The 23,209-nt window shown below is 40.2% G+C and overlaps 2 protein-coding genes across 7 annotated transcripts; both read left to right on the forward strand.

Annotated features, from left to right (window-relative positions):
• Positions 1 to 61: 61 nt before the first annotated feature.
• Positions 62 to 3,913, forward strand: LOC141911339 (integrator complex subunit 4-like). 4 transcript variants are annotated; one of them, XR_012620020.1, is made up of 5 exons: positions 62 to 120; positions 513 to 822; positions 945 to 1,158; positions 1,643 to 2,366; positions 2,505 to 3,913. XR_012620020.1 is itself a non-coding variant. In XM_074802339.1 (3 exons), the coding sequence occupies exons 1-3, from the start codon at positions 67 to 69 to the stop codon at positions 959 to 961; spliced, it is 381 nt and encodes a 126-aa protein (XP_074658440.1). In that variant the 5' UTR covers positions 62 to 66; the 3' UTR covers positions 962 to 1,328. The 4 variants fall into 4 exon arrangements, 3 of the variants coding, with proteins under 3 accessions (XP_074658440.1, XP_074658439.1, XP_074658438.1); XM_074802339.1 differs by lacking the exons at positions 1,643 to 2,366; positions 2,505 to 3,913 and having other exon boundaries at positions 945 to 1,328; XM_074802338.1 differs by lacking the exons at positions 62 to 120; positions 513 to 822 and having other exon boundaries at positions 979 to 1,158.
• A 9,441-nt stretch (positions 3,914 to 13,354) lies between these two features.
• On the forward strand, positions 13,355 to 22,795 carry LOC141911337 (WD repeat-containing protein 44-like). Of its 3 annotated transcripts, none has more exons than XM_074802333.1 (20): positions 13,355 to 13,487; positions 13,786 to 13,839; positions 14,013 to 14,073; positions 14,144 to 14,410; positions 14,714 to 14,974; positions 15,218 to 15,385; positions 15,992 to 16,153; positions 16,909 to 17,045; positions 17,805 to 17,962; positions 18,045 to 18,100; positions 18,568 to 18,648; positions 18,745 to 18,789; positions 18,900 to 18,990; positions 19,701 to 19,930; positions 20,373 to 20,495; positions 20,892 to 21,083; positions 21,388 to 21,489; positions 21,577 to 21,692; positions 21,879 to 22,006; positions 22,320 to 22,795. In XM_074802333.1, exons 1-20 carry the CDS (start codon positions 13,420 to 13,422, stop codon positions 22,568 to 22,570), a joined length of 2,751 nt encoding a protein of 916 aa, XP_074658434.1. In that variant the 5' UTR covers positions 13,355 to 13,419; the 3' UTR covers positions 22,571 to 22,795. The 3 variants fall into 3 exon arrangements, with proteins under 3 accessions (XP_074658434.1, XP_074658435.1, XP_074658436.1); XM_074802334.1 differs by having other exon boundaries at positions 14,153 to 14,410; XM_074802335.1 differs by lacking the exon at positions 13,786 to 13,839.
• Positions 22,796 to 23,209: the final 414 nt, after the last annotated feature.

A 23,209-nucleotide genomic window follows, 5' to 3' on the forward strand; every position in this document is an offset into this window, starting at 1 on the left:
AACTGGCCCTCCCAGGCGAGCTATGTCCCCGATTTTACATCGGTACTTAGCACAACTAAATTCAAAATGGCGGCTCTTTTAAAGAAAAGAGCTTTAGCAGAATATAGTCAAGTAATACAGGTAAAAACAGCCTCGAAATTACATCCTTTATTCGTTAGAATATAGAAATAGATTATTCAAACATATTTTATTTGTTAAAATTGAATTTGAGAGTTGAATTTCGCCGTAAAATCGATTTTAAAATGAATCTCAAATCAAGACAAATTAAATTCGAACTGTTCACTTCAATTTTATTGTCAGTCATCAATCTGATGATGATCTAGTATTGCTAAAGGTTAGATATCATTTATATGTTCATATCTTCGGTCGGGACACCGAAACTGCAGACATACCAGTCCACATCTTCTTGGGGCGGCGCATTCCCCAGAATGTAGTCAATGAGTTCACTCTTTGATTAGTTTCATGATCGGATATTTTCAGTAATTAACTACCCGAAATATTGTTGTTTTTAGGAGGAACCGAAGCCACCCGTCAAAAGATTAAAACTAGTTCATAAACCTCGTTTGAGCGAGTACTCGTTCGACGCGCGAGGATGTTCCAATCCTCACGAGGTGCTCGGTGTTTTATTAACTCTATCGGAGAATCTTCCACTACCGGTCGATTCCGCTCAGAAAACCAGCGGTCAGCTGATCGAACTGTTTTACAAAGAGGAATCGGTGATTAAAGTCAAGGTCGTCTCGTTACTGGGAGAATTGTGTAAAACTCCTGGTTTTAATCCGAATTCTCTCATCACTGAATTCATTACATTCCTTAAAACTGAGAGTAAGTTACCTTAATCTCTTTAAGGGGCTAACAGGTCTGGACTGTGTGTAGTGTAGCCCCTATGGAACTGGGAGGTCGTGTTGAATGTTGACTGATGATTGCGATGTTTGTATTTTTTACAGGGTGTTTTTTGAGATGAAATACACATTTCACCCGTCGAGCGCGAACGCCGTTAACAGTCTCGTTTATATAATCTCCGCCGCTGCTTCGCCCGTTTTCGGATTCTGTATCGATAAATCGGGCAAGAATTTATTCTGGGTTAACGCCGGAATAATTATTACTCTCGGATGTCACGCGTGTCTCGCGTTTACGTTCATTAATCCTTACATTCCTATGGTAATTATTCTCGGATTTTATCAAGATTTAGCTGTTTATGATCTGAATCCAGTTACACAGCTGTGAGTTCATTCTCAATTTGTTAACTCTTGGTTCAATTCATTATTCATCGCAGCTGTTGAACTGTGATCCCGGCACCAAATGCTCACAAATGTTGTTAACAGTTAACTAGCGGATAGTTGACGTAGTGACGATTAAAAGTTCATTGTTACTACGGCAGGGTTCGATCTAAGGAATAAAAACCATGCCCGTGTGGTAAGCTTATCGCCTGCCCCCTCAAAAATCTTTCCCACACAGGCAGACTGATTGGTGGTACAATCATCTGTTGTATCGAGTGGGAAAAGCCACAATCAGCCACAGCGGATATACCATAGAACTCAAATCAATTTGATCTGAGTTCATTAATATACAGAATTGTTAATATTTTACAATTGAATTTATTACAACTATGTTAGTTATTACAATTATTATTTTTATTTTGCAGGCCAATAATGGACTCATATATTGCAAAAGATACTGTCCTGAAATCCGAGATAATTTATGCTTTGAATATGATAAACAATCACCACAGTTACAATTCCTGTTCTGGAATGAATGACATACTTAAGGCATGCTTTCCAGACAGTCAAATAGCCGAGATGTTTTCACTTAGTCAACAGAAAGCAGCATATCTAGTTCGTTTTGGTATTATGCCACATGTAAAGGATCTAATGAGACGGAAAATCAAAGACCAACAATACGTGTTACTATTCGACGAATCATTGAATCAGCGTACGCAAACTAAACAGTTGGATGTGTTAATTAGGTTCTGGGACCATGATGTAGTAAGGTCTTCGTATTACGGTTCAGACTTCATTGGACGAGCGACTGCAGACGATATGCTGCATTCATTTATGGACACATTTGGAGATCTCAATTACTCCAATCTTTATCAACTGTCCATGGATGGTCCAAATGTGAATTGGAAATTTTATGAATTGTTGCAACAAGAAATTTCAAGTATGTGTAAAGTCTATTCTGAACATAGGCAGCTGTGGCTTACATGTCATGCATAATGCCTTCAAAGCCGGCGACCATGCTACTGACTGGGATTTGGAGTCACTTCTTATCAACCTGCGTTATTTGTTCAAAGATGCTCCTGTCAGAAGAGAAATGTTTGCTGAGGTCACTGGTAGTCAGAAGTTTCCATATAAATTTTGCTCTACTAGGTAAGTGAATTGGATTTTAGTTGTTATTGAAATACATGTACTTAATTAGGCAATCCAAATTACCCTGGTTATCAATTATTGTTTTATCTCCTTGCCGTATGTTAGCAGTTAAACTCAACATTTCTATTTTTGTTTTAGATGGCTGGATAACCTGCCAGCTGCAGAACGTGCGATTGAACTATGGCCGTATATCATAAAATTCGTGGAGCACGTTCAAACTTTGAAAAAGGCTAACATACCGACATCGAAACCATATTTATACATAAAAGACTTAGCGTCATCTGATATGGTATTGCCGAGACTGCATGCGTATGTATCTATTGCAAAAACAGTTACACCGTTCTTAACCATCTACCAGACGGACAGGCCAATGCTGCCATTTTTGGCGGAAGACATACATAATGTTCTCCGATTACTGATGAAGCGATTCATCAAAAGTGATATAATTCGGGAAGCAGATACTCTCACTAAGTTGATCAAGATAGATACAAAAAAGGAATCGAATTATTGCGTTCATTCTAAAATCGACATCGGATTTATCGCGGAGGCAAAAGTTAAGGAACTTATTGCAGTTGGAAAAGCAAGTCAGCGCCAGTTTCTCGATCTGAGAATGAACACTCGAAAATTTCTTATCAGTTTAGTGGATAAAATAATAGCCAAAGCGCCGATCCAATATTCTTTGGTTAGAAATATGGTATGTTTAAATCCGAACGAGCTTGCCGCTAATTGTGACCAAAGTCGCGCTCAGTTCAAGAGAATAATAAGTTCATTGTCGAGCTCGAATCATATAGATGATTCGGATTGTGATACCGTGTTAAACCAAATGGACGAATTCATCAATAGCGTAGTCGTAAAAACTAAATCGGATTTTGTGAGCTTCAACAAAAAAACAGATCGATTAGATACTTTCTATCATAAACATATGCAATGCAATTCATCATTTGATAAATTATGGTCAGTTATAAGCAACCTGCTGTTATTATCTCATGGGCAGGCTTCTGTAGAGAGAGGGTTTTCGGTAAATAAGCAGATCGAGGTTGAAAACCTAGCTAATGAATCGTATGAAGCTCAAAGAATGATTGTAGACCACATTCGATCCGTAGGTGGTGTGCTGAAAGTACAAATTACCAAGGAGTTACTTCTTTCCGCATCTCAGGCATATTCGAAGTACAAGGCCTATCTGGAGAAATGTAAGGCTGATTCAGAAAAAAGTGCTAGGGGTATTAAGCGTGAAGCCGAATGTGACGAATTGGAGAAATTAAAACGAAAAAAGAAATTGCTTGAAATTGACATCGAGTCGCTCACCACCTCCGCAAATAAGTTTATTGAGCAAGCAGAACGGGCAACAGCTTTAAAAGATGTTCGTCCACTGATTACGAAATCAGTGTCATTCCGCAAATCGGCCAATGATAAACGTGCAGAAATTAATGACATTTCAGAACTTATTGATAAAAGACAAGAAGCACTAAAAGGACTTTAAGATGTTACTTTGATATATCAATGCTTTACCGGTTTAGGTTTATGTAAATAAAAGATTAATCATTTGTCTGCACCATGAAGTATATGAGTATATAATTATGAAATAAAATTAATATTCTAACAAATTAATAATTTGTCTTTTTAACGTTTGTTCTTTTATAGTTAAGTTTGTCGTTTCATGGTCATTCCTCGGGGTTTCAGATATGAAATTAGGGTTGGAGAGGTCATTGAATTGGGATTGAAAAGGTCATGGAAAGTCATTGAATCAGATAGGTCATGGAAGCTTTGAACCCTGCTATGGATATACGGATATATATATATATATGGATCTGTTTGTTCGAATTCATATGAAATAAAATCCATTGATGTAAAATCAATGACCATTTGAGTAAATACTAGCTATATTCTTTAAGCATACTCCATAATGCTCATTTATTGTTTTAGCTGTAAATGTATTAGTTTCAGTGAAATTATTTTCGATCGAATTTTAACCATTTCGAACTTGTTGTTAGAATCGCGAGGCCTACTAGCATCCAGGACTCGGTTTTATAGGCTGGTATCATCTTTAACCCGGGGGTTAAAGATTGAATTCATTGAAAATGAATTGAGTTTACCCCCGGGTTATAGATGATACCAGCCTATAAAACAGGACTCAAAATTCGTGTAATTCCGATGAATATTTATCCTATATCTTATTTTACCTACGTATCTTAATATCGGACTTCGATAACCCCAGTTTTATTTGACTATCGATTCAGTTCCACAGTTGCGCGGGTTTAATTTGACCGATATGGAAAAAAATGTTCGAAATTCAAATGATTAGATTAATTTCAAGTGTATCTAATACTAGAATATTACCCGTGGAAATCACGGGTGATATCCTTTGGCCCAGAACTTCAAACTGTTTATTCGCAATGGAATTAAGTGGGGCCATTGAAATCTTTGTGTCCATGCCCGTGGAGACCCTATGAGCTTTGATGACCTGTCCCCCTGGACCGGGAACTATCGGAGGTAAACAGAATATGTATGAAGCTACGCGGGACTCGTACTCCTAATCCACGAGATGCTAACCTTGACCCCTACTATCTGGGCCATTGCAACTAAATAAAGTTACTTAATGTAGAATTGTTTTGAAGCAGTAAGAGTCTATAATTAGAATTCCTGCTTACTGATTGGCTGAAATTTTGTCTGCCTCCGTTTGCCCCCCCCCCCCCTATAAATATTTTCACACCCGTTTACACCCGTTGCATTAGTTTATACAATGATTGACTACCACACACAATTTCAAGTTGCAATTCTTCTCCACGGCGACGCTGTTTGGTACATAGTTTCGTAATAATATATCAGATTTTCGTGGACACTGAAACATAAAATTTTCACTGCGCATTTCATTTTCCTGCAATATATTATTGATTTCGTGCATAGAAAACTTGAAATATTTTATTAATGTTTATTCTATGAAAATATGGCCTATTGGATTAATTCTAATTCAAACACTTTGACAACAGCTGAATTTGCTATAAAGGGCCGCAGTTTTAACTTGTTTTCATTCGTTGTGGTCAGAATTTCATCATGAATTTCGCTGTTTTGGTTTGTGCTGTTGCCGTACTCGGGACACAGGTAAAAACTGTTCATGCTTCGAACTTTTCTAGCGAAATTGCAAAAAAGTTCCCCGATGATATTTGCCAGAAAAAAGATTAACATTAAGATGAGATCAGATGTTTAGAAAATCGTAATATTACTTATATGATTAGATTACTGGTGCCGCCCCGTAATTAGTATAATCTACTTTTACTGCTAAATTGTTCTTTGTTTTTCCCTTTTTCATTTTATCCAAAATGTCGATAATAATTACTTGCTTTGGCTATAGAACCTAAGATGAGCTGAGACTGGTCTTAAGTTGTTAGATTGGTTATAGAACCAAAATGAGTTTAGACTGGTCTTAAGTTGTTAGATTGGTTATAGAACTAAAATGAGTTTAGACTGGTCTTAAGTTGTTAGATTGACTATAGAACTAAAATGAGTTTAGACTGGTCTTAAGTTGTTAGATTGGTTATAGAACCAAAATGAGCTTAGACTGGTCTTTAGTTGTTATTTGGTTATAGAACCAAAATGAGTTTAGACTGGTCTTAAGTTGTTATATTGGTTATAGAAATAAAATAAGTTTAGACTGGTCTTTAGTTGTTATTTGGTTATAGAACCAAAATTAGCTTAGACTGGTCTTAAGTTGTTAGATTGGTTATAGAACCAAAATGAGCTTGGACTGGTCTTAAGTTGTTAGATTGACTATAGAACCAAAATGAGTTTAGACTGGTCTTAAGTTGTTAGATTGGTTAAAGAACTAAAATGTGTTTAGACTGGTCTTAAGTTGTTGAATTCTGTTTTTTTTCTTTCAGTTGATTGTGTTTGCAGCTGGTCACACAGCACCTGCTTGGGTATCGGATTATCGAGAGGCCTATACTCCCCCGGTTAATAATGTATCTGTAGTAAGTTTACACGTCATGTTCGGCGGTTGGTTTCCAAGATTTACTCCACTGGATCGTTCATCTCAATATCACGACGAGTCCTCGGCCGTGAAGCCACCAGGATTCGAACCCGCTGGTCTCACTCGGTGCAACAGCATCACGCCTTAATGTCGTGATAGGTTATCACTCTACCAGCAATTTTGTTTTTCAGTTTACCGTTTTGGACTGTATCTCGAACGGGCACTACCTCGTGCCCGCCGCACAGTGCGACGTGGTTTCTATCAGCAGAAACGTGGGCGATGAATTCCAAAGTAAGTTCGTGATTAGACGGTGTAAATAGATCTGTGTTTCTGCCTGTTCAAACGTTCTCCATATTTAGCTGGTTATTTTTGTCTATTCTCTATATTATGTAATTATTGACTTGAGTTTTCATCGTATCAGTAACAAACGACGTGAAATCACTCGCCAAAACCGTTATGCTATTTTCAATGCAGCCCTTGTCACTCACATGGGTGTTTCTGATATTTGCAATATAGTTTAGTGGAAATTTCCAAGTCTGATCAAAACTTTTCCTCTAATCGATGTTTTTATATCGAAACAATTTGTTCATCAACGCTTTTCATTAAACTCGTTTTAGTTTTCTCTATTCTCTTTTTAGTATATGATGTAAAACCAATGAGTATATTACATTTGGATTTCAGGCTGACTAAATTTTTTATAGATTTCTATTTTCTATATTTCAGCCAGGGACGCTTTCTTCGCTGCCGCTTGTGAGGTAAGTAAAGCATTGAATAAACACGCGTTGCTGCATTTTACTAAACAATTCCATTTTTGATACATCTTCATATAATTCATTAAGGATTTTACTCGTGATTTCGAATATTATTAGGATATCATGCATATGACGATTGATGGAATAAACTCTGATTGCGTGTTGTAAAGTTGATATAAAATCCTTGCACACTAGAAATAAAAAGAGTATGAAATGTCTCCTTGAGCTAGTGTAGTTTATTCAACGTTTCGACTATATCCTAATAGTCATCTTCAGGAATACTGTATTCCTTGAGCAAGTGTAGTTTATTCAACGTTTCGACTTTACCCTAATAGACATCTTCAGGAATACTGTATTCCTTGAGCTAGTGTAGTTTGTTCAACGTTTCGACTATATCCTAATAGTCATCTTCAGGAATGCTGTAATCCTTGAGCTAGTGTAGTTTATTCAGCGTCTCGACTTTATCCTAATAGTCATCTTCAGGAATACTGTATTCCTTGAGCTAGTGTAGTTAATTCAACGTTTCCACTATATCCTAATAGTCACCTTCAGAAATACTGATGTCGTCCTCATTTTAACCATAGATGAATCAGTCTGATTCTGAGTTATGTAAGATGATATAAAGTCGAATAAATATTTTGTTTAATATTTTCTTTTTTCTCTAATTAACAGAATCAGAAAGCCAACAAGGGTCGAAATGCAATTCACTGCACTTCTTGGCGGCCGTGCCGCGGGGTGTTACAATCTACAAGTCCAAAACCGTTGCGTCCGATGATTTCTTGCGTTCCGCGTAACCTATAACGTCACGAAATTGTCTCCTTCGATACCAAAAAAATTGACGTCATCTCCTGTTCTTCGAAATCCCCCTATGACATCATCGTAATATCCCCCTATGACATCATCAATAGCCTGTTTTTGATTTTGCATTCGGCGCACCCGCGTCTTGGATTGTGATATTATTGGGGGAATTACATCGGAGCGGCCATCTTTAAATCTATCATTTCGAGTTCTTCATTAAAGTATAAAAAATTTAAAATTTATGAGTCATGACGTTTGTTATTTTTAAATCGAGTCGGTTTTCGTCAAACATTTGATATTTTGGCCAGGAAACCAAGATCTAGTCATTGAATGCTCATGACCCAGGTCGGTGTGCTGTCCAGACACCGCTGCTGCTGATGCTGCTGCTGCTGCTGCTGCTGCTGCTGCTGCTGCTGCTGCTGCTGCTGCTGCTGCTGCTGCTGCTGCTGCTGCTGCTGCTGCTGCTGCTGCTGCTGCTGCTGCTGCTGCTGCTGCTGCTGCTGCTGCTGCTGCTGCTGCTGCTGCTGCTGCTGCTGCTGCTGCTGCTGCTGCTGCTGCTGCTGCTGCTGCTGCTGCTCTGCCGCTGCTATTGCTTTGTTGAACTAATGGGTTTTTTAGCATAGACTTAAAAACTGCGATTGAATGAAGGACTAGATTTCAAGTATTCCAGAGTACTGCGACGGAGTACGCAAAGGCTCTATGCCCGGCTCGGAGACAAGATTCTTGCAAAATATGCTTATTATTCGTTATACACTTTCGGCATTGAATAATCACCTTGTATTTCACCCCATTGAGTACTACTTTCAAAAATGTGCCCCTTACATTTTCGAGGCAGAAAATCTTCAAAACTTAAATTTTTTCATGAACACAATCTCAACTCCACAAAACTATATTGTGCCATTGCGCATGACTGGTTAGTAAAATAAACAAGCTCCGTTTTGCCCGTTTTGCCGCGTTGGTCCATTTTGCCCCCACTTAACCCTGTTTTCATGAAACGCTAATATCGATGACGTAGTCCACACATATCGACTCGCACACAACTCTTGAAACAAAGAAATTCTATCAATGTGTAAAAACATCATTGTAACATTCTATAATCCGTGATAACTATAGATCAATGAAGAAATACCCCAATAGAAATAAGATAAAAACCTACTATCTACAGATTAATAGAATTTAAAAGCAAGATTTTATTTATTCAATATGAAATGTATAGATAATTATATAAATTAATAGTATAATATAAATGAATTCTTGCTTTTAAATTCTTTTAATCTGTAGATAGTGGGGTTTTATCTTATTATCCGTTCACCACGTTTGAGTGTGATTATCTTTCTATAACCGAATAGAATTTTATATGATTACATTTATTAAAATGAACGTGATTTCCTTTTAATGAATTTCATTATTTATAATTCGATTGTATAGGAATTCTTCATTTGTCATTGCAACTTTAATTTTTACAATCGAGGTGGAGCCATGAAGAATTAACTATAGGAATGCGTGTAACTCAATAAGACGAAAACTTTGTACGAGAAAATCCTTTAAACATAATCATTATTTACATGTATGAACTGTATAAACTAGAATTCGAGTAAAATGAGCTTTAAACGCGTGTGAAGTAATGAAATATCCAGTGACAGAAAAACCAATTCGAATCGGAACAGGATAACGAAGCATTTGTGGCTTTTCCGATGTTTCAACACAATCGGTGAAACCCTAGTCAGCTGTGAGAGGTACCCTTACGTCGACTGTCTGACTATAACAACGCACTTGCTTGAAAATCTGCCGACTCGAATTCATATTTCCAATATTTGGGATACGATTTCTATAAAAGTTATATGATATTCGAAATGTGATTTAAAATTGACGACATTCCAGAATATGACACTAACGACATATGTATTCGATTGCTCCGTTAGATATTTATATAACTGTAAGTTCTGCTGTTCGTGGCAATAATTCATCGCTGAACTCCGAAGATATTATCAGTTTTCATGTCAGGTTTAACTCGTATTTGTGTTGTACTATTCAGCGCTGCACAGGTAAGCCGTCCGTCGATACCGGCCGCCTTATCAGATTTAGCCAAAATACCCGGTCTAAGGTTTGTTAGATTGTGAAACTAAAATCAGATAAAACCGGAAGATTGGTTATGGATCCAAAATGAGCTTAGACTGGTTTTAAGTTGTTAGATTGGTTATAGAACCAAAATGAGTTTAGACTGGTCTTAAGTTGTTAGATTTGTTATAGAACTAAAATGAGCCGAGACTGGTCTTGAGTTGTTAGATCGGTTATAGAACCAATATGTGTTTAGACTGGTTTTAAGTTGTTAGATTGATTATAGAACCAAAATGAGCTTAGACTGGTCTCAAGTTGTTAGATTGGCTATAGAACCCAAATGAGCTTAGACTGGTCTTAAGTTGTTAGATTGATTATAGAACCAAAATGAGCTTAGACTGGTCTTAAGTTGTTAGACTGGTTATAGAAATAAAATTAGCTTAGACTGGTCGCGAGTTGTTAGATTGGTTATGAAACCGAAATGAGCTTAGACTGGTCTCGAGTCGTTTGGATGAATATCAATATCAATATATGTGATTCGTCTTGGAGCTAATTAACCGGGTTCTACGTCCGGGTCGTAAGGCGAATTATGAAATGAGAAGTGATAACTTAAATCATAATTATGTCTTCATTAAATTCTATATTTCACAGTTGATAGTGTTTGTGTCTGCTCTGAGCCAACCACGACCTCCGAGCCGACCACCACCTCCCGCGTGGACATCGGCTTATCAGCAGGCTTTTAACCCCCCTGCCAATGACGTAGTCGTGGTAAGTACCGCGCATACCTAATCAAAGTAAGCATCGCTCGGTTTCAGGACTATGGGAATGCGATGTAGGTGTTTTTTCTGGTACAGTTTCGAGTGTGTCTGCTGCTGGGCAGTCGGACGCGGGAATCTCTGTAGCAGACGACGGGGATGAAGTCTGACGTCATTCTGTATCCGCCTGAACAGTAGTTTATCATTCTCATTCTCAAGTTTATGCCTAATTCTACCCATATACATCTAATGATACCTAAATTATAAATCTTAATTAGTTTCTCATTACGTTCACTTCAGTATAACGTGTTGGACTGTATCTCGAATGGAAACTTTCTCGACATTAGAGCAATCTGCCAAACAATTTCAATCAGTAAAGACGACGAAGATAAATATCTAAGTAAGTTTTACGATTTTCGCCGAGGTGATTTTGCTGTCGGTTCGGGTGAACCCCACATCCGGTTTAAACGATAGGACCAAAAAAAAAAACACCGGCAGCACTGGTCGTCTTACACGTGACGTCACAGTGCGGCAAAACTGTATTGTTAGGCTAAAAAAAATAGATACCTTGTTTCTCCGCTCTGCTGAGCTTAAATGTTGACCCGGCCGGCCGCCTATCTACCCTATACATTACTTTTTTAAAATCGTGATCAATTTTACCATAACAGACCCGGCCGCTATAGAAATGAACTGTTTATAAATTTTATCATATTTTACAAAAATGACCCGGCCGCTGCGGAGAAACAAGGTATCATTTTTGTTTAGCCTTAATGGTCAGTTCAGGATTTGGACGTGTATGTTTGATATTTCAGCCCGCGATGAAGTGATCGCAGCTGCTTGCGATGTAAGTAAAGTATACATTATTTACATATATCATGCATTTTACTAAAAATCCATATTTTTGCATCTTGTTACCGCTATAATTGATTCTATGTTATCTAATTACCAGGTTCAGAAGGCGTTCACCGGTGTAACGCACTGCCCTGCTGATAAACAGTGTGGTTTCAAGGCACATACAGCAAGCGCAAACAAACCGATGAAACCGATGATATCTTGCGTTTGAATAACGACGTCTTTTGCCACAGAATTTCCGCTTTCGACGCCATTGTTTTTCGAAGGAGGCTTCAAATCCCCTATGACATCATTGAAATTGGCTGTTTTGTAGATACATGTGCGGTTACCCCGGCTGAAAGCTTACTCCAACCACCCTAGTTTATACGTCCATGCTCCAACACGCCTTAGGCTTCATTGTGATGTCATGGGGGATCTTATGGCAGCAGCCATCTTTTAATCTATCATCTTGAGTTCTTCGTTAAAGTATAAGAAATTCAAAATCTACGAGACATACTTGAGAATGGTGCAGATAGCGAGAAAGAGAGAGAGAGAGCGAGGGGGAGCGAAAGGGAGCAAGTGGGAGCGAGGGGAGTGAGAGGGAGAGAGGGGAAGCGAGGGTTAGTGAAATATAATGTCAAATTATACCTATGTATTTCAATAAATTTTTCAGAACTATCAGTTTAAAATCAATTCGATTCTCGTCGAATATTTTATTTTTATCAGCCGAAGACTTAAGGACACCTGGGCCGGTGGTTTAATAGACTGGTATTGTCTTTAACCCGGGGTTAACTCCCAATTTAAAATGAATTCCGATGCAGGCTCCCCAGTCTGTAAAACCCAGCTCAAGAGCTTGTCACTGAAATGTTTGTGAAGTCAACATGCTGTTGGTAAATGAAGAAATCCCACACTTCGAATTAAATTATAGGATAAAATTTATTATTTTGAAACCACAATGCTGTTGGTATTAGACTTTGGTTTGTCTTTTAAATGTCAGTTAAACAATCAATCATCGGATTAGATCCCTATATCAATCGCCCAACATCCCTATATTGTTGGTAAGCTTTTAAAATCGGATGGGCTTATACCAACGTTGTTCGTGAAAATATCCGATCGTGAAACCACAGCGGACTAGCCTAAAAGGATCTACCTGGATTTGAATTTGGCGCGCGCCTGCTGCTGTTGCTGGGATTGGGGATGTAAATTTTATCGTCTGAGACGGTTAGCGACTTATAAAACGGTTTGAAAAAATAGAAATATGAAGGTTTTTTTCGCTAAAAGGAATGGGTCCACTTATATTGGACGGGCTGTCAGCCGGCGACTATTCACAGGCGCGAACCCACTACTGCTCGACGCGGGATCTTTTGCCTGCTGTGTTTCCACCCTGGGCCGATTCGATCCTCCTTAGACAACCTGGTCAGCCTAGGCTCCCCCGAGCCGACCATATTGACGCCGAGCTTAGCGCGGACGCCCGATCGACATAGACCGACGACTGACAGTAATCCCGGCCTCAAACTGTCCACCAGACCAAGCCTCCAAGTAGCTGGATTACAGGAGCGCGCCACAACTCCCAGCTGATTGTCACCCGTCATTCATATGCTTTATACATCACACACCAGGTGTCGCTTTATGACGGTCGTGGAGTTGAGCGCGGCTGCGGTATGCGAGGTTCATAAAAATGTCTTATATGTTTTATAATATGTGATTAATTCATTCTTTGTGTAGTTAAACTTTGTTGATGTATTGCTGAAATGTTCTATTGTAAAATTCCAGTAAAGAATTTGAATTGAATTGGTTCCGGTTGCGAAGTCACTCTGATGTGGAGATATATTTACCCCTTTTTCATAAATAAATAAATTTCTGGCCCGATTAAAAGTGATTAAAGCGGGTGTGAAATGTGGTCGGACAGCGATACAGAGGAATTCTACGATGCAGAAGACAATGACAGCCAGGATAGACCCAGGTTCGTTTTTATTTGCTGATTATTTAATGAGAATTTTACCCGTAACGACAACAACGATGTCACCTCTCGGGTTATCTCTCTCACTTGACTGGGTCGGTTCCCGTTTTTTAGTTATTTTACCTAATCTTTGGTAGTAAGCTTTTCTAATCGGATGGTCATTTTTCCAACTGTGGTTTGTGAATATATCTGTCCATGAAACTAAACCAAGGTTACAGACTTGTCATCGCCTTTTGGCGGCTTCTGTCTGTCTACTGTCTCAGTCTGTCTGAAGTGGATTTTTATATTTGCTTATCTTTAGGAGCTCGTCGAAGAGATCTGTAAAGAAGGTGTCGTCAGTTGAAGAGAATATCGAGTTAGTAAAAAAAATGAAACATTACTCAGTGTTCACTACTTAAAACCTGAAAGACTTCAGTAATCAATGAGTTATCATTAGTCTTATTAAGGGGATGTCCATAAAAGATGAAAAGGCAAAGGAAACTTTTGTTCTTGAAAATTTTATGTAACGTTTGTGATGTTTATTTTTAGGGACGGGGAAGAAGATGAACTCCAAAAACGTTTGGCCGAATTAGAAAGAAAAACAAATCTAGTAAGTTGGAATTAATCGGTTTCGATGTTGAATTTGTTCTTCCGGTTCAACTGTGTTGTTTCATTGTTAGATAAACCAGAGCGACGAGTTTCTAAACGAACCCACCACTGAACCGGACACGACGGAAGAACCCTGTGAACCGGTCACCGATAGTTCGTCATCGACGGACGTCAAACAAACCGATAGCGGCACTACAATCTCCGTGGCAACTGATTTCAGCGACGATTTCGACGACGTTCGAAAAAAATTGGAGAACGTCGAAAATTCGGAAACATCTGAGGAGCAGGAGCAGCTGCCACTGGAGCAGCAGCAGCAGCAGCAGCAGCATGATAGTAATGTAAGAATTCCCTCCCCGTGATCTAGCTACTCCCTCTCTCCTCCCTCTCTCCTCCCTCTCTCCTCCCTCTCTCCTCCCTCTCCCCTCCCTCTCTCCTCCCTCTCTCCTCCCTCTCCTTTCCTACATCCCTCGCTTGCCTTCTTCTCTACCCCTCCTTCTCCTCTCTCTTCCCCTCTCCATTCTCACTTGCCCTGCCCTCCTCTCATCCCCTCTCCTCTGTAACTCCCCTCTCTGTCTCACTCTCCTCGCCTCCTATCTCCATCAATTTACTGATACTGAAAAATATGTTACTTGTAATTTCAGAGTGCACCTGCTGCAGCTGGTGCGCCGGCGTTGAGCTGCGTTATACCAGACATACAACAATCGACGCCTTCACCCGAACCGGACATCGTACAGAGCACAAAACAGGGTAAATCAATACCTCCGAGACCTCCGCCTCCGAGACCTCCGTTACCTAAACCGGGCGTCGTCGCTCCGACTAACACACCGGCACCGGTAGCGCCACCTCGACGCAAACGACATAAACAACCGGGCGTACAAATCAACATTCACAACTTAAAACAGGTAAATTATGGTTAAAACAGGTCAATTTTATCGTTAAAACAGTTTAATTTTGGTAAAAATAGGTCAATTTTATCGTTAGAACAAGTCAATTATCGTTAAAACAGGTCAATTTTATCGTTAAAACAGGTCAATTATTGTTAAAACAGGTCAATTTTATCGTTAAAACAGGTCAATTATCGTTATTACAGGGAAACTCATTATTTATACAATGATGATGTGATTATTTAATGATTGTTGTTAAAGGCCGATGTATCGACGACGACGGGAACCGACAGTGAACCATCGACTCCACCTATTGTCGGTTTACCGAATAACGACGATGAATCATGCGGACGAGCGGTTTACGAGTTGGATCATGTGTCGATGGATGTTAAACTGGCGGCTAGCGGAAGTCGTATGGTCGAATCTAAGGTATCATTATCAGCCTTACTATAATTAAATACAAGTTATTGTTCCCTACAACTCCAGGGTTCGAACCCTGAACAACTCCATTCCTTAAAAACTCGAACTTCGAAAATGAAAAATCAGGGTCTGATCTAAGCACTTGTCCGATTGCCCGGGACAAGTATATTCTCATCAAGGCAAGTAGGTTAACATTGTCCGCCGGGCTAGTGCAATTTTATGTCACAAAGCTTTTTTCCCACTCGATACAACGGATGACAGTGCCACCAATCGGACTGGCTGTGTAGGGCAAGTAGCTTTTGGAGGGGGCAAGTGAAATTTCAGATATGCTTGCCCCCCGGGCAAGTGGCTTTAATTCCTTAGATCAGACCCTGAAAATGCTTTTAAAGTTGCTTAAAACTCATTTAATTGAGCGAAATGTCAGAAACTCCTAGTAAATCGGTGCATTTGGGGCCTGGATTATTTTTTTTACCCAATTTGATGGTTGCCGAATTAGAAACCGAGGTAAGGTTGTGTATAGGATAAGTATTTGAGCCTTACAAAACCACTGAACAGTTCACCGAGATAAACAGTACCGATTTAGGAAGAGTCTACTATGGTAATATTCATTTTTAGGATGATTTAGCGGCGCGGGCCGAACGCAGCGACGCCGAGCGTCTGTTGCTGTTGGATACCGATTCGGTGAATCGGGATACAAGCGATTCGCAATCGATGGACAGCGAAGACGTGAGGAACATGAGACCGAGATCGAACTCCGGACGTATCCTTACCGATAAGGTATCTAAACCTTCCACCAGGGGGCATCTCAATCTAGGGGGCGTTAGTTGTTGTAATCTTAATCGCATTCTCGACGAGAATCTGAAATACCGCTATGATGTCATAGGGGGATTTATCGAGGTAGCAATTCAATCAGTTCAATGATGTCATAGGGGTATTGAAAGAGGTAGACATCTTTTCTAGAATCTCTCTCTAAACTGTCAAGTATTTGTCAGCCTGTAACTGATTTTGGACCATGCAAGGGGAAAACCTAATTTATTCAGTAGATATGAAGGATAACCCCATAATAGAATGTATTTCCCAAAAGCTTTCAAATGATTCCCAAGTTGGTCGACTTTGGGGGGGACACCTTCAGGGTCTGGTTTTCTCAGTGAAAGACTCTGCTTGGTCATCTAGATTGTGCCAAAAGCTCTTTCCAAAAGCTTTCGAATGATACTCAAGTTGGTCGACTTTGGGGGGGACACCTTCAGAGTCAGGTCTTCTCAGTGAGAGACTCTGCTTGGTCATCTAGATTGTCCCAAAAGCTCTTTCCAAAAGCTTTCGAATGATACCCAAGTTGGTCGACTTTGGGGGGGGACACCTTCAGAGTCTGGCCTCCAGTGGTCAGAGACTCTGCTTGGTAATCTGGATTGTCGGGCCATCATCATCACTATCATCATCTCTTATTATCATGAGAATCTTTTATCATCCGGAAAATCGGCCAAACTCATTAGAAAGCGTCTTCTGTGGATCGAAGATGATGTTCTCAACTTCAGGAAATATTGGACATGGTGAGCGTGACGAATTTGGACACGGGTGAAACTATTTTACTGAGTGAAGCTGAGGTGAAACTGCCTCAAGGAATCAACCCACTCACTTTACACATTATGAGACGTACTAAAGAATATTCCAGGTGAGAGAGTTTGTTGCATCTTACAACAGGACGGCGCCATTGACCTGGAAAACTGACTGGGAATTTTATAAATTTTACCAAAAATGTGGAAAACTCACGGACCGGTTTTATAGACTGGTATTGCCTTTAACCCGGGGGCTAACTTAATTCATTTTCAATTGATTTAACCCCCGGGTTAAAGGTAACACCAGACTATAAAACCGGGCCCTGGGAATTTGACAAATTTTACCGAATCTGTGGAAAACTCAGGGAATTGTAACATTTTAAACCTAGAAATTTCTCTGATTCTTTCAAGGAATCTCTCCAGTCACCTGCAGCAGATTCACTAAAGGAATCTCTCCATTCACCTGCAGCAGATTCACTAAAGGAATCTCTTCATTCACCTGCAGCAGATTCACTCGAGGAATCTCTCCATTCACCTGCAGCAGATTCACTCGAGGAATCTCTCCATTCACCTGCAGCAGATTCACTCAGAGAATCTGCATTCACCTGTAGCAGATTCACTCGAGGAATCTCTCCATTCACCTGCGGCAGATTCACTCGAGGAATCTCTCCATTCACCTGCAGCAGATTCACTCCGGGAATTTCTGCATTCACCTGCAGCAGATTCACTCCGGGAATTTCTGCATTCATCTGCAGCAGATTCACTCAGTATATTTTATTTCAAAACTCACTGAGGGAATTTGTAAAGGGGATAAAAAGCGTACCGACGGATATTGACTTGTGTTTATTGTATTGTATTGTTGTTGTTGTTATTAGCGACGGTAGTTTACAGCGCGACGCAGACGGACTGACGCAAGCAGACGGAGGCAAATCGGAAGAGCAGAAGACGGCGGCAGCTCACACGAGAACGATCAGAGGTTTCAAGAAAATACTCGGAAAAACTGTGGAAAAAATCAAAACCGCGGCCGATGAAAGTAAGACAACACCCCCTCCCCGGCACCCCCCTCCCCCCTCCTACCAGTAGGGAATTAATGATTCTTTATTTATTCTTTTAAGTGCTAAGACAAGATGAAAGTTCATCAGATGATGAAGTTGATCCTAAGAGACCGAAGGTAAATACAGATCGGATTTTACTCTAAAAATTTAAAATCTCAATTTGCTCTCTCCCCCTATTTCCTCTCTCCTCTCATTACCTCTCACCTCTCCCCCTCTCTTCTCTCCCTCTCACCTCTCTCTTCATCTCACTCGCTCTCCTCTCCCTCTCCTCTCTTCATCTCTCTCCCCTCTCTCCTCTTTCCATCTCACCTCTCATTTCCTTCCCCTCTCTGTCTCTCTCATCTCCCTCTCTCTCCATCTCTCTCCCCTCCCCTCTCCCTCTCTTCATCTCACTCTCTCCCCTCTCACCTATCTCTCTCTTCATCTCTCTCATCTCCCTCTCACCTTTCTCTTCATCTCTCTCCCCTCCCCCTCTCTTCATCTATCTCCCCTCTCACCTCTCATTTCCTTCCTCTCTTCTCTCTTTCTCACCCTCTCTCTTTCAATCAAAACGTTACTGAACTAATGATTCGTTTTTCTGTAGATAAAAGCGTCCAGATCTCATAAAGGGCCGCATGAGTTTGAAAACTTGAAACCGATTCAAGAGTTAAAGGGACAAAATATGGTCAGTTGAAATAACTAAATACGTCGATTTAAACATCAAACTTTCAATTCACAATTTCCAGTTCCCTAAAATAGTATTTATTCGATGATTTTTCAGGGTGCTGCTTGGGTGATGAAATTTTCACCGTGTGGACAACTTTTAGTAAGTAAATGATAATTCTGTTGCATTACTGATTTATAATTCAATTGACTGATTGTAAGTGGTCATGACTCGAGTGAGGAGGTCAACAGGTGTTTTTTCTATCTCACTAGGCTGTCGGCGGCCAGGATAACATTTTAAGAATTTGGGTTCTTAAAGAAGCGTTTAATACGTTCGAAAATATACGACTGCAGTACAGTGAGGGTAAGTAAGATATCGTCTCTCTCCCTCTCCCTCTCTGTCCTCTCCCCTCTCTCCCTCTCTCCCCTCTCTCCCTCTGTCCTCTCCCCCTTACTCCTCTGTCCATCTTTACCCCTCTCCCTCTGTCCATCTCTCCCCTCTCTCTCCCTCTCCATCTTTCCCCTCTCTCCCCTTTCTCTCCCTCTGTTCATATTTCTCTCTCCCCCTCTCTCCCTCAGTCCATCTTTCCCCTCTCTCCCCTTTCTCTCCCTCTCCCTCTATCCATCTCTCTCCCTCTCCCCTCTCTTCCTCTGTCCATCTTCCCCCCTCTCTCCCCTTTCTCTCCCTCTCTCCCCTCACTCCCTCTGTCCATCTTTCCCCCTCTCTCTTCCCTTCCTCTCTCCTGAAAATAGTTTCTTCAGAATTTTAATCAACTCTTGAAATTTATATTACGTAGAATTTTAGCTAAGAGCACTTTTTAAGTTAACTGCTCCTGCACTTGGAATGTTCTGTCTCGATCTAGTCCTACAGTCGAAAATTTTCAAATCAAATTTGAAAAATCTTTTTAAAGAAATCTATTTGTCTTAATGTTTAGTAATCTTATTGTTGAGTATGTCACCAATGATTGCATCTAAACTTTTAAGAATCAAAATTTTCTAATCTCAAGTAAAGCGCGGAGAGTACTCTGTGTCGATATTGCATTATCAATGAAAATTGTTTCTACCTTTTTGTAGCGACCAAAATCTCTCCATCTCCGTCGAGCGAGAGTTTGACGTCGTTGGAGTCGTCTCAAACTGCAGCGTCTGCTGCGAATACTCAGCAGACAGTCGGAGGAACCGGAGCGGTCGGAGGAATGTTCGATGAAGAAGAGGAATTCGTTTATAAGAATGCACCGTTTGTCAATAAACCGTTCTGTATGTACCGAGGTCACACTGCTGACCTGTTAGACGTATCCTGGTCTAAAGTAAGTACAACCTTAATAAATTGAGTACTCAGTTCCTCAATTGAGTTCCACAATTTAATACTTAGTTCCACAATTCAGGAGTCAGTTCCACAATTGACTCAGCTCCACAATTCAGGAGCGAGTTCTACAGTTGAGTACTCAGTTCCACAATTCAGGAGCCGTTCAGCGGGCAGTTCCACAATTTAGGAGTCAGTTCCACAGCCGTGAGCCGAAATTTGACTCCCTTGAGAGCTTCATCATTGGAAATAAGTTAATTCTAGATCGTGGGACTCGGTCCTGTTGAACCAGGTTCAAGAACTGGAACAGGATTCAGGTGGAACAGCATCCAGAACTATGGAACCGGATCCTGAACTGCCCAGATATCCTGACTTCATTCCGCAATCTCTCGATTCCGGGAAAATGGTCTCGGGTTTAAAACGATTGAAATATTTCTATTTTTCAGAATTATTTCATCCTGTCGTCGTCGATGGATAAAACCGTTCGATTGTGGCACATTTCGCGTAAAGAATGTTTATGCAGTTTTCAACATATTGATTTCGTGACGGCGATAGCATTCCATCCGAGGGTAATAACATATCACTTTAGTAATAATAATGATTTATTTACTTATAATATAACATTGTAAACATAATTTCTTAAAATGTAATTTCATCGATGAATAGGTACACGATTAAGAAGGAGGGGTTGCGCCTGATAGATAGATTGCCCTAAAATATCATTCATTGTTTTTATTTCTGAATGGTAGATTCAAACTGTGCTACTGAACCAGGGGCCAGTTGCACAGTTGTGATTTAAGTCTAAAATTGGTCTTAAATCTTAAGTTGTTAGATTGATTAGCTATAGAACTAAGTTGGTTTTAGACTGGTCTTAAGTCTAAGTCATGACTATGCAACCGAACCGTGAGTTTAACTGTTTAGAAGATTCCAACACTGTGTCTGATATTTTGTTGTTGTTTTTTTAGGATGAGAGATATTTTCTGAGCGGATCGCTCGACGGTAAACTGAGATTGTGGAACATTCCGGATAAGAAAGTGGAACTGTGGAATGAGATTAGTGGAACCGTTAAACTGATAACGGCGGCTAATTTCTGTATGAACGGGAAATACGCGGTGGTCGGAACTTACGACGGTCGATGTTTGTTTTATCAAACTGAGGTACGCTCTCTACATGTTACATGTGCATGTTAAATTTACATGTGACAGGTACATGTCACTAGTGATTGATTTCATTTACCAACAATTTACATGTAAACTTTTCCTTTTCCTATGTTCAATGATCTGACATGAAACATGTTCATGTCACATGTGTCCTGACATGTTAAATGAAGAGCAGGAACATGTTCTGAGCGTGTGTAATACGGACATGTTACATGAACATGTTCTGACATGTAATGCGGACATGTTCTGACATGTAATGCGGACATGTTCTGACATGTTATACGGACATGTTTTGTTGTAGAGATTGAAATTCCACACAGCGATCGACGTACGATCGACTCGAGGTAAAAATTCCCGAGGACGAAAAATAACCGGCATAGAACCTCACCTCACCGAGGACAAGGTAACCGACCTGCCGTTTTAACTAACAACATACGCTTATTATTTGAATATTTGTCAGTTATCGCCATGGTTACTCTGATTACTATAGATGTTGGTGACGTCGAACGATTCACGTTTACGCCTGTACGACCTTCGAGATTTGACCTTGACCTGTAAATATAAGGGGTGTACGAATAACAGCAGTCAAATAAAAGCTTCATTCAGGTGAGAGTTCGGGGGATGAGGGGGCGTTTTAGGGGTGAGAGGAAGGGGGGAACTACCTCAACAGCTCCCTCTATATTCACTGAACACCCCCAAACAGCTCCCTCTATATTCACTGAACAACCCTAAACAGCTCCCTCTATATTCACTGAACACCCCCTAACCCTGTGTGGTGTTTTCTATTTTCAGTTCCGATTGTAAATATATAATCTGCGGCTCCGAAAACAGTTTCGTTTATATCTGGAAAACGTACCACGATTTCCATAAATTCTCATCGGCTCGTCGAGATCGTAACGACTATTGGGAGGGAATTAGAGGTATCGTTTACTGAATCATTCGTTCATTGCTGTATTTTAATAATCAGATAACTCTCTGAAAGAACGTCACTAGGCAGCCATGTTTCTGTGCAGCCATGTTTCTGTGAAGCTATGTTTCTGTGAAGTCATGTTTCTGTGCAGCCATGTTTCTGTGCAGCCATGTTTCAGTGAAGCCATGTTTCAGTGAAGCCATGTTTCTGTGAAGCCATGTTTCTGTGAAGCCATGTTTCTGTGAAGCCATGTTTCTGTGAAGCCATGTTTCTGTGCAGCCATGTTTCTGTGAAGTGTATCATGTTTTATTACTCTATTTCAGCTCACAGTGTCGTCGTTACGTCTGCTGTTTTTGCGCCGAATCCGAATCTGATCATTAAACGTAAAACCGCAACGACGCCGTCTGGTGTTACGACGACGACCTTGACCGGAGTCGGAGCAGACGGCGGCGAGAACGTCAGCGCTGAACGTCGTCGAACTCTCGACCATCTCGGAGAGGTTCTAGTCACCGCTGACTTCAACGGAACGATTAAAATATTCAAAAATCGATTTCGCCAAATTCCGGCGCGTTGAGAGAGAGAGCGAGCGGAAATCACGACCTCGGCCTTTACACTTATATTCGGTGCTCAAAATCTTACCTGCGAAATAAGGTTCCACGGGTTGGACCTCTTGGCTGGGTCGGTCTGCGGATTGGCCCTTGGGTCGGTCCACGGTTTATAGCCCTTGGGTCGGTCCACGGGCTTTAAGAATGAAAATGGAGGTTATAGGGCTCGGCTACTGTTCATCACTAGTCATTGAAGCATAAATAATATATAATTATGATTTCTTTTATTATTATTATTATTATTATTATTATTATTATTATTATTATTATTATTATTAATATTAATATATAATGAGTATTAATTTATAATGTATTGATAATAATAAACCACTAAAACTCGTGTGCAATGATGTAAAATCTGTTATTACCTGTTTCTAAAACCATGTATTTGTAAATACACAAATTGTACAGAAAATCATTATGTAATTAAAAGATCAGTCTGAGAGACGCATGTTTATTTATACTCGCGGAGTACAAGGGGAAAACTTTCGGGGGCCTTACTAGATTCGTGCAGGTTTCCGGAATTACCCTCTTTTGGCTCGTTCTTTTCGACTAGAATTCACTCATAATTTGTAACCCTGATAGAAGCGGCCGGTAGAGAGTTTGGC

The sequence above is a fragment of the Tubulanus polymorphus genome, chromosome 9, assembly GCF_964204645.1.
Source record: "Tubulanus polymorphus chromosome 9, tnTubPoly1.2, whole genome shotgun sequence".
NCBI lineage: Eukaryota > Metazoa > Nemertea > Palaeonemertea > Tubulaniformes > Tubulanidae > Tubulanus > Tubulanus polymorphus.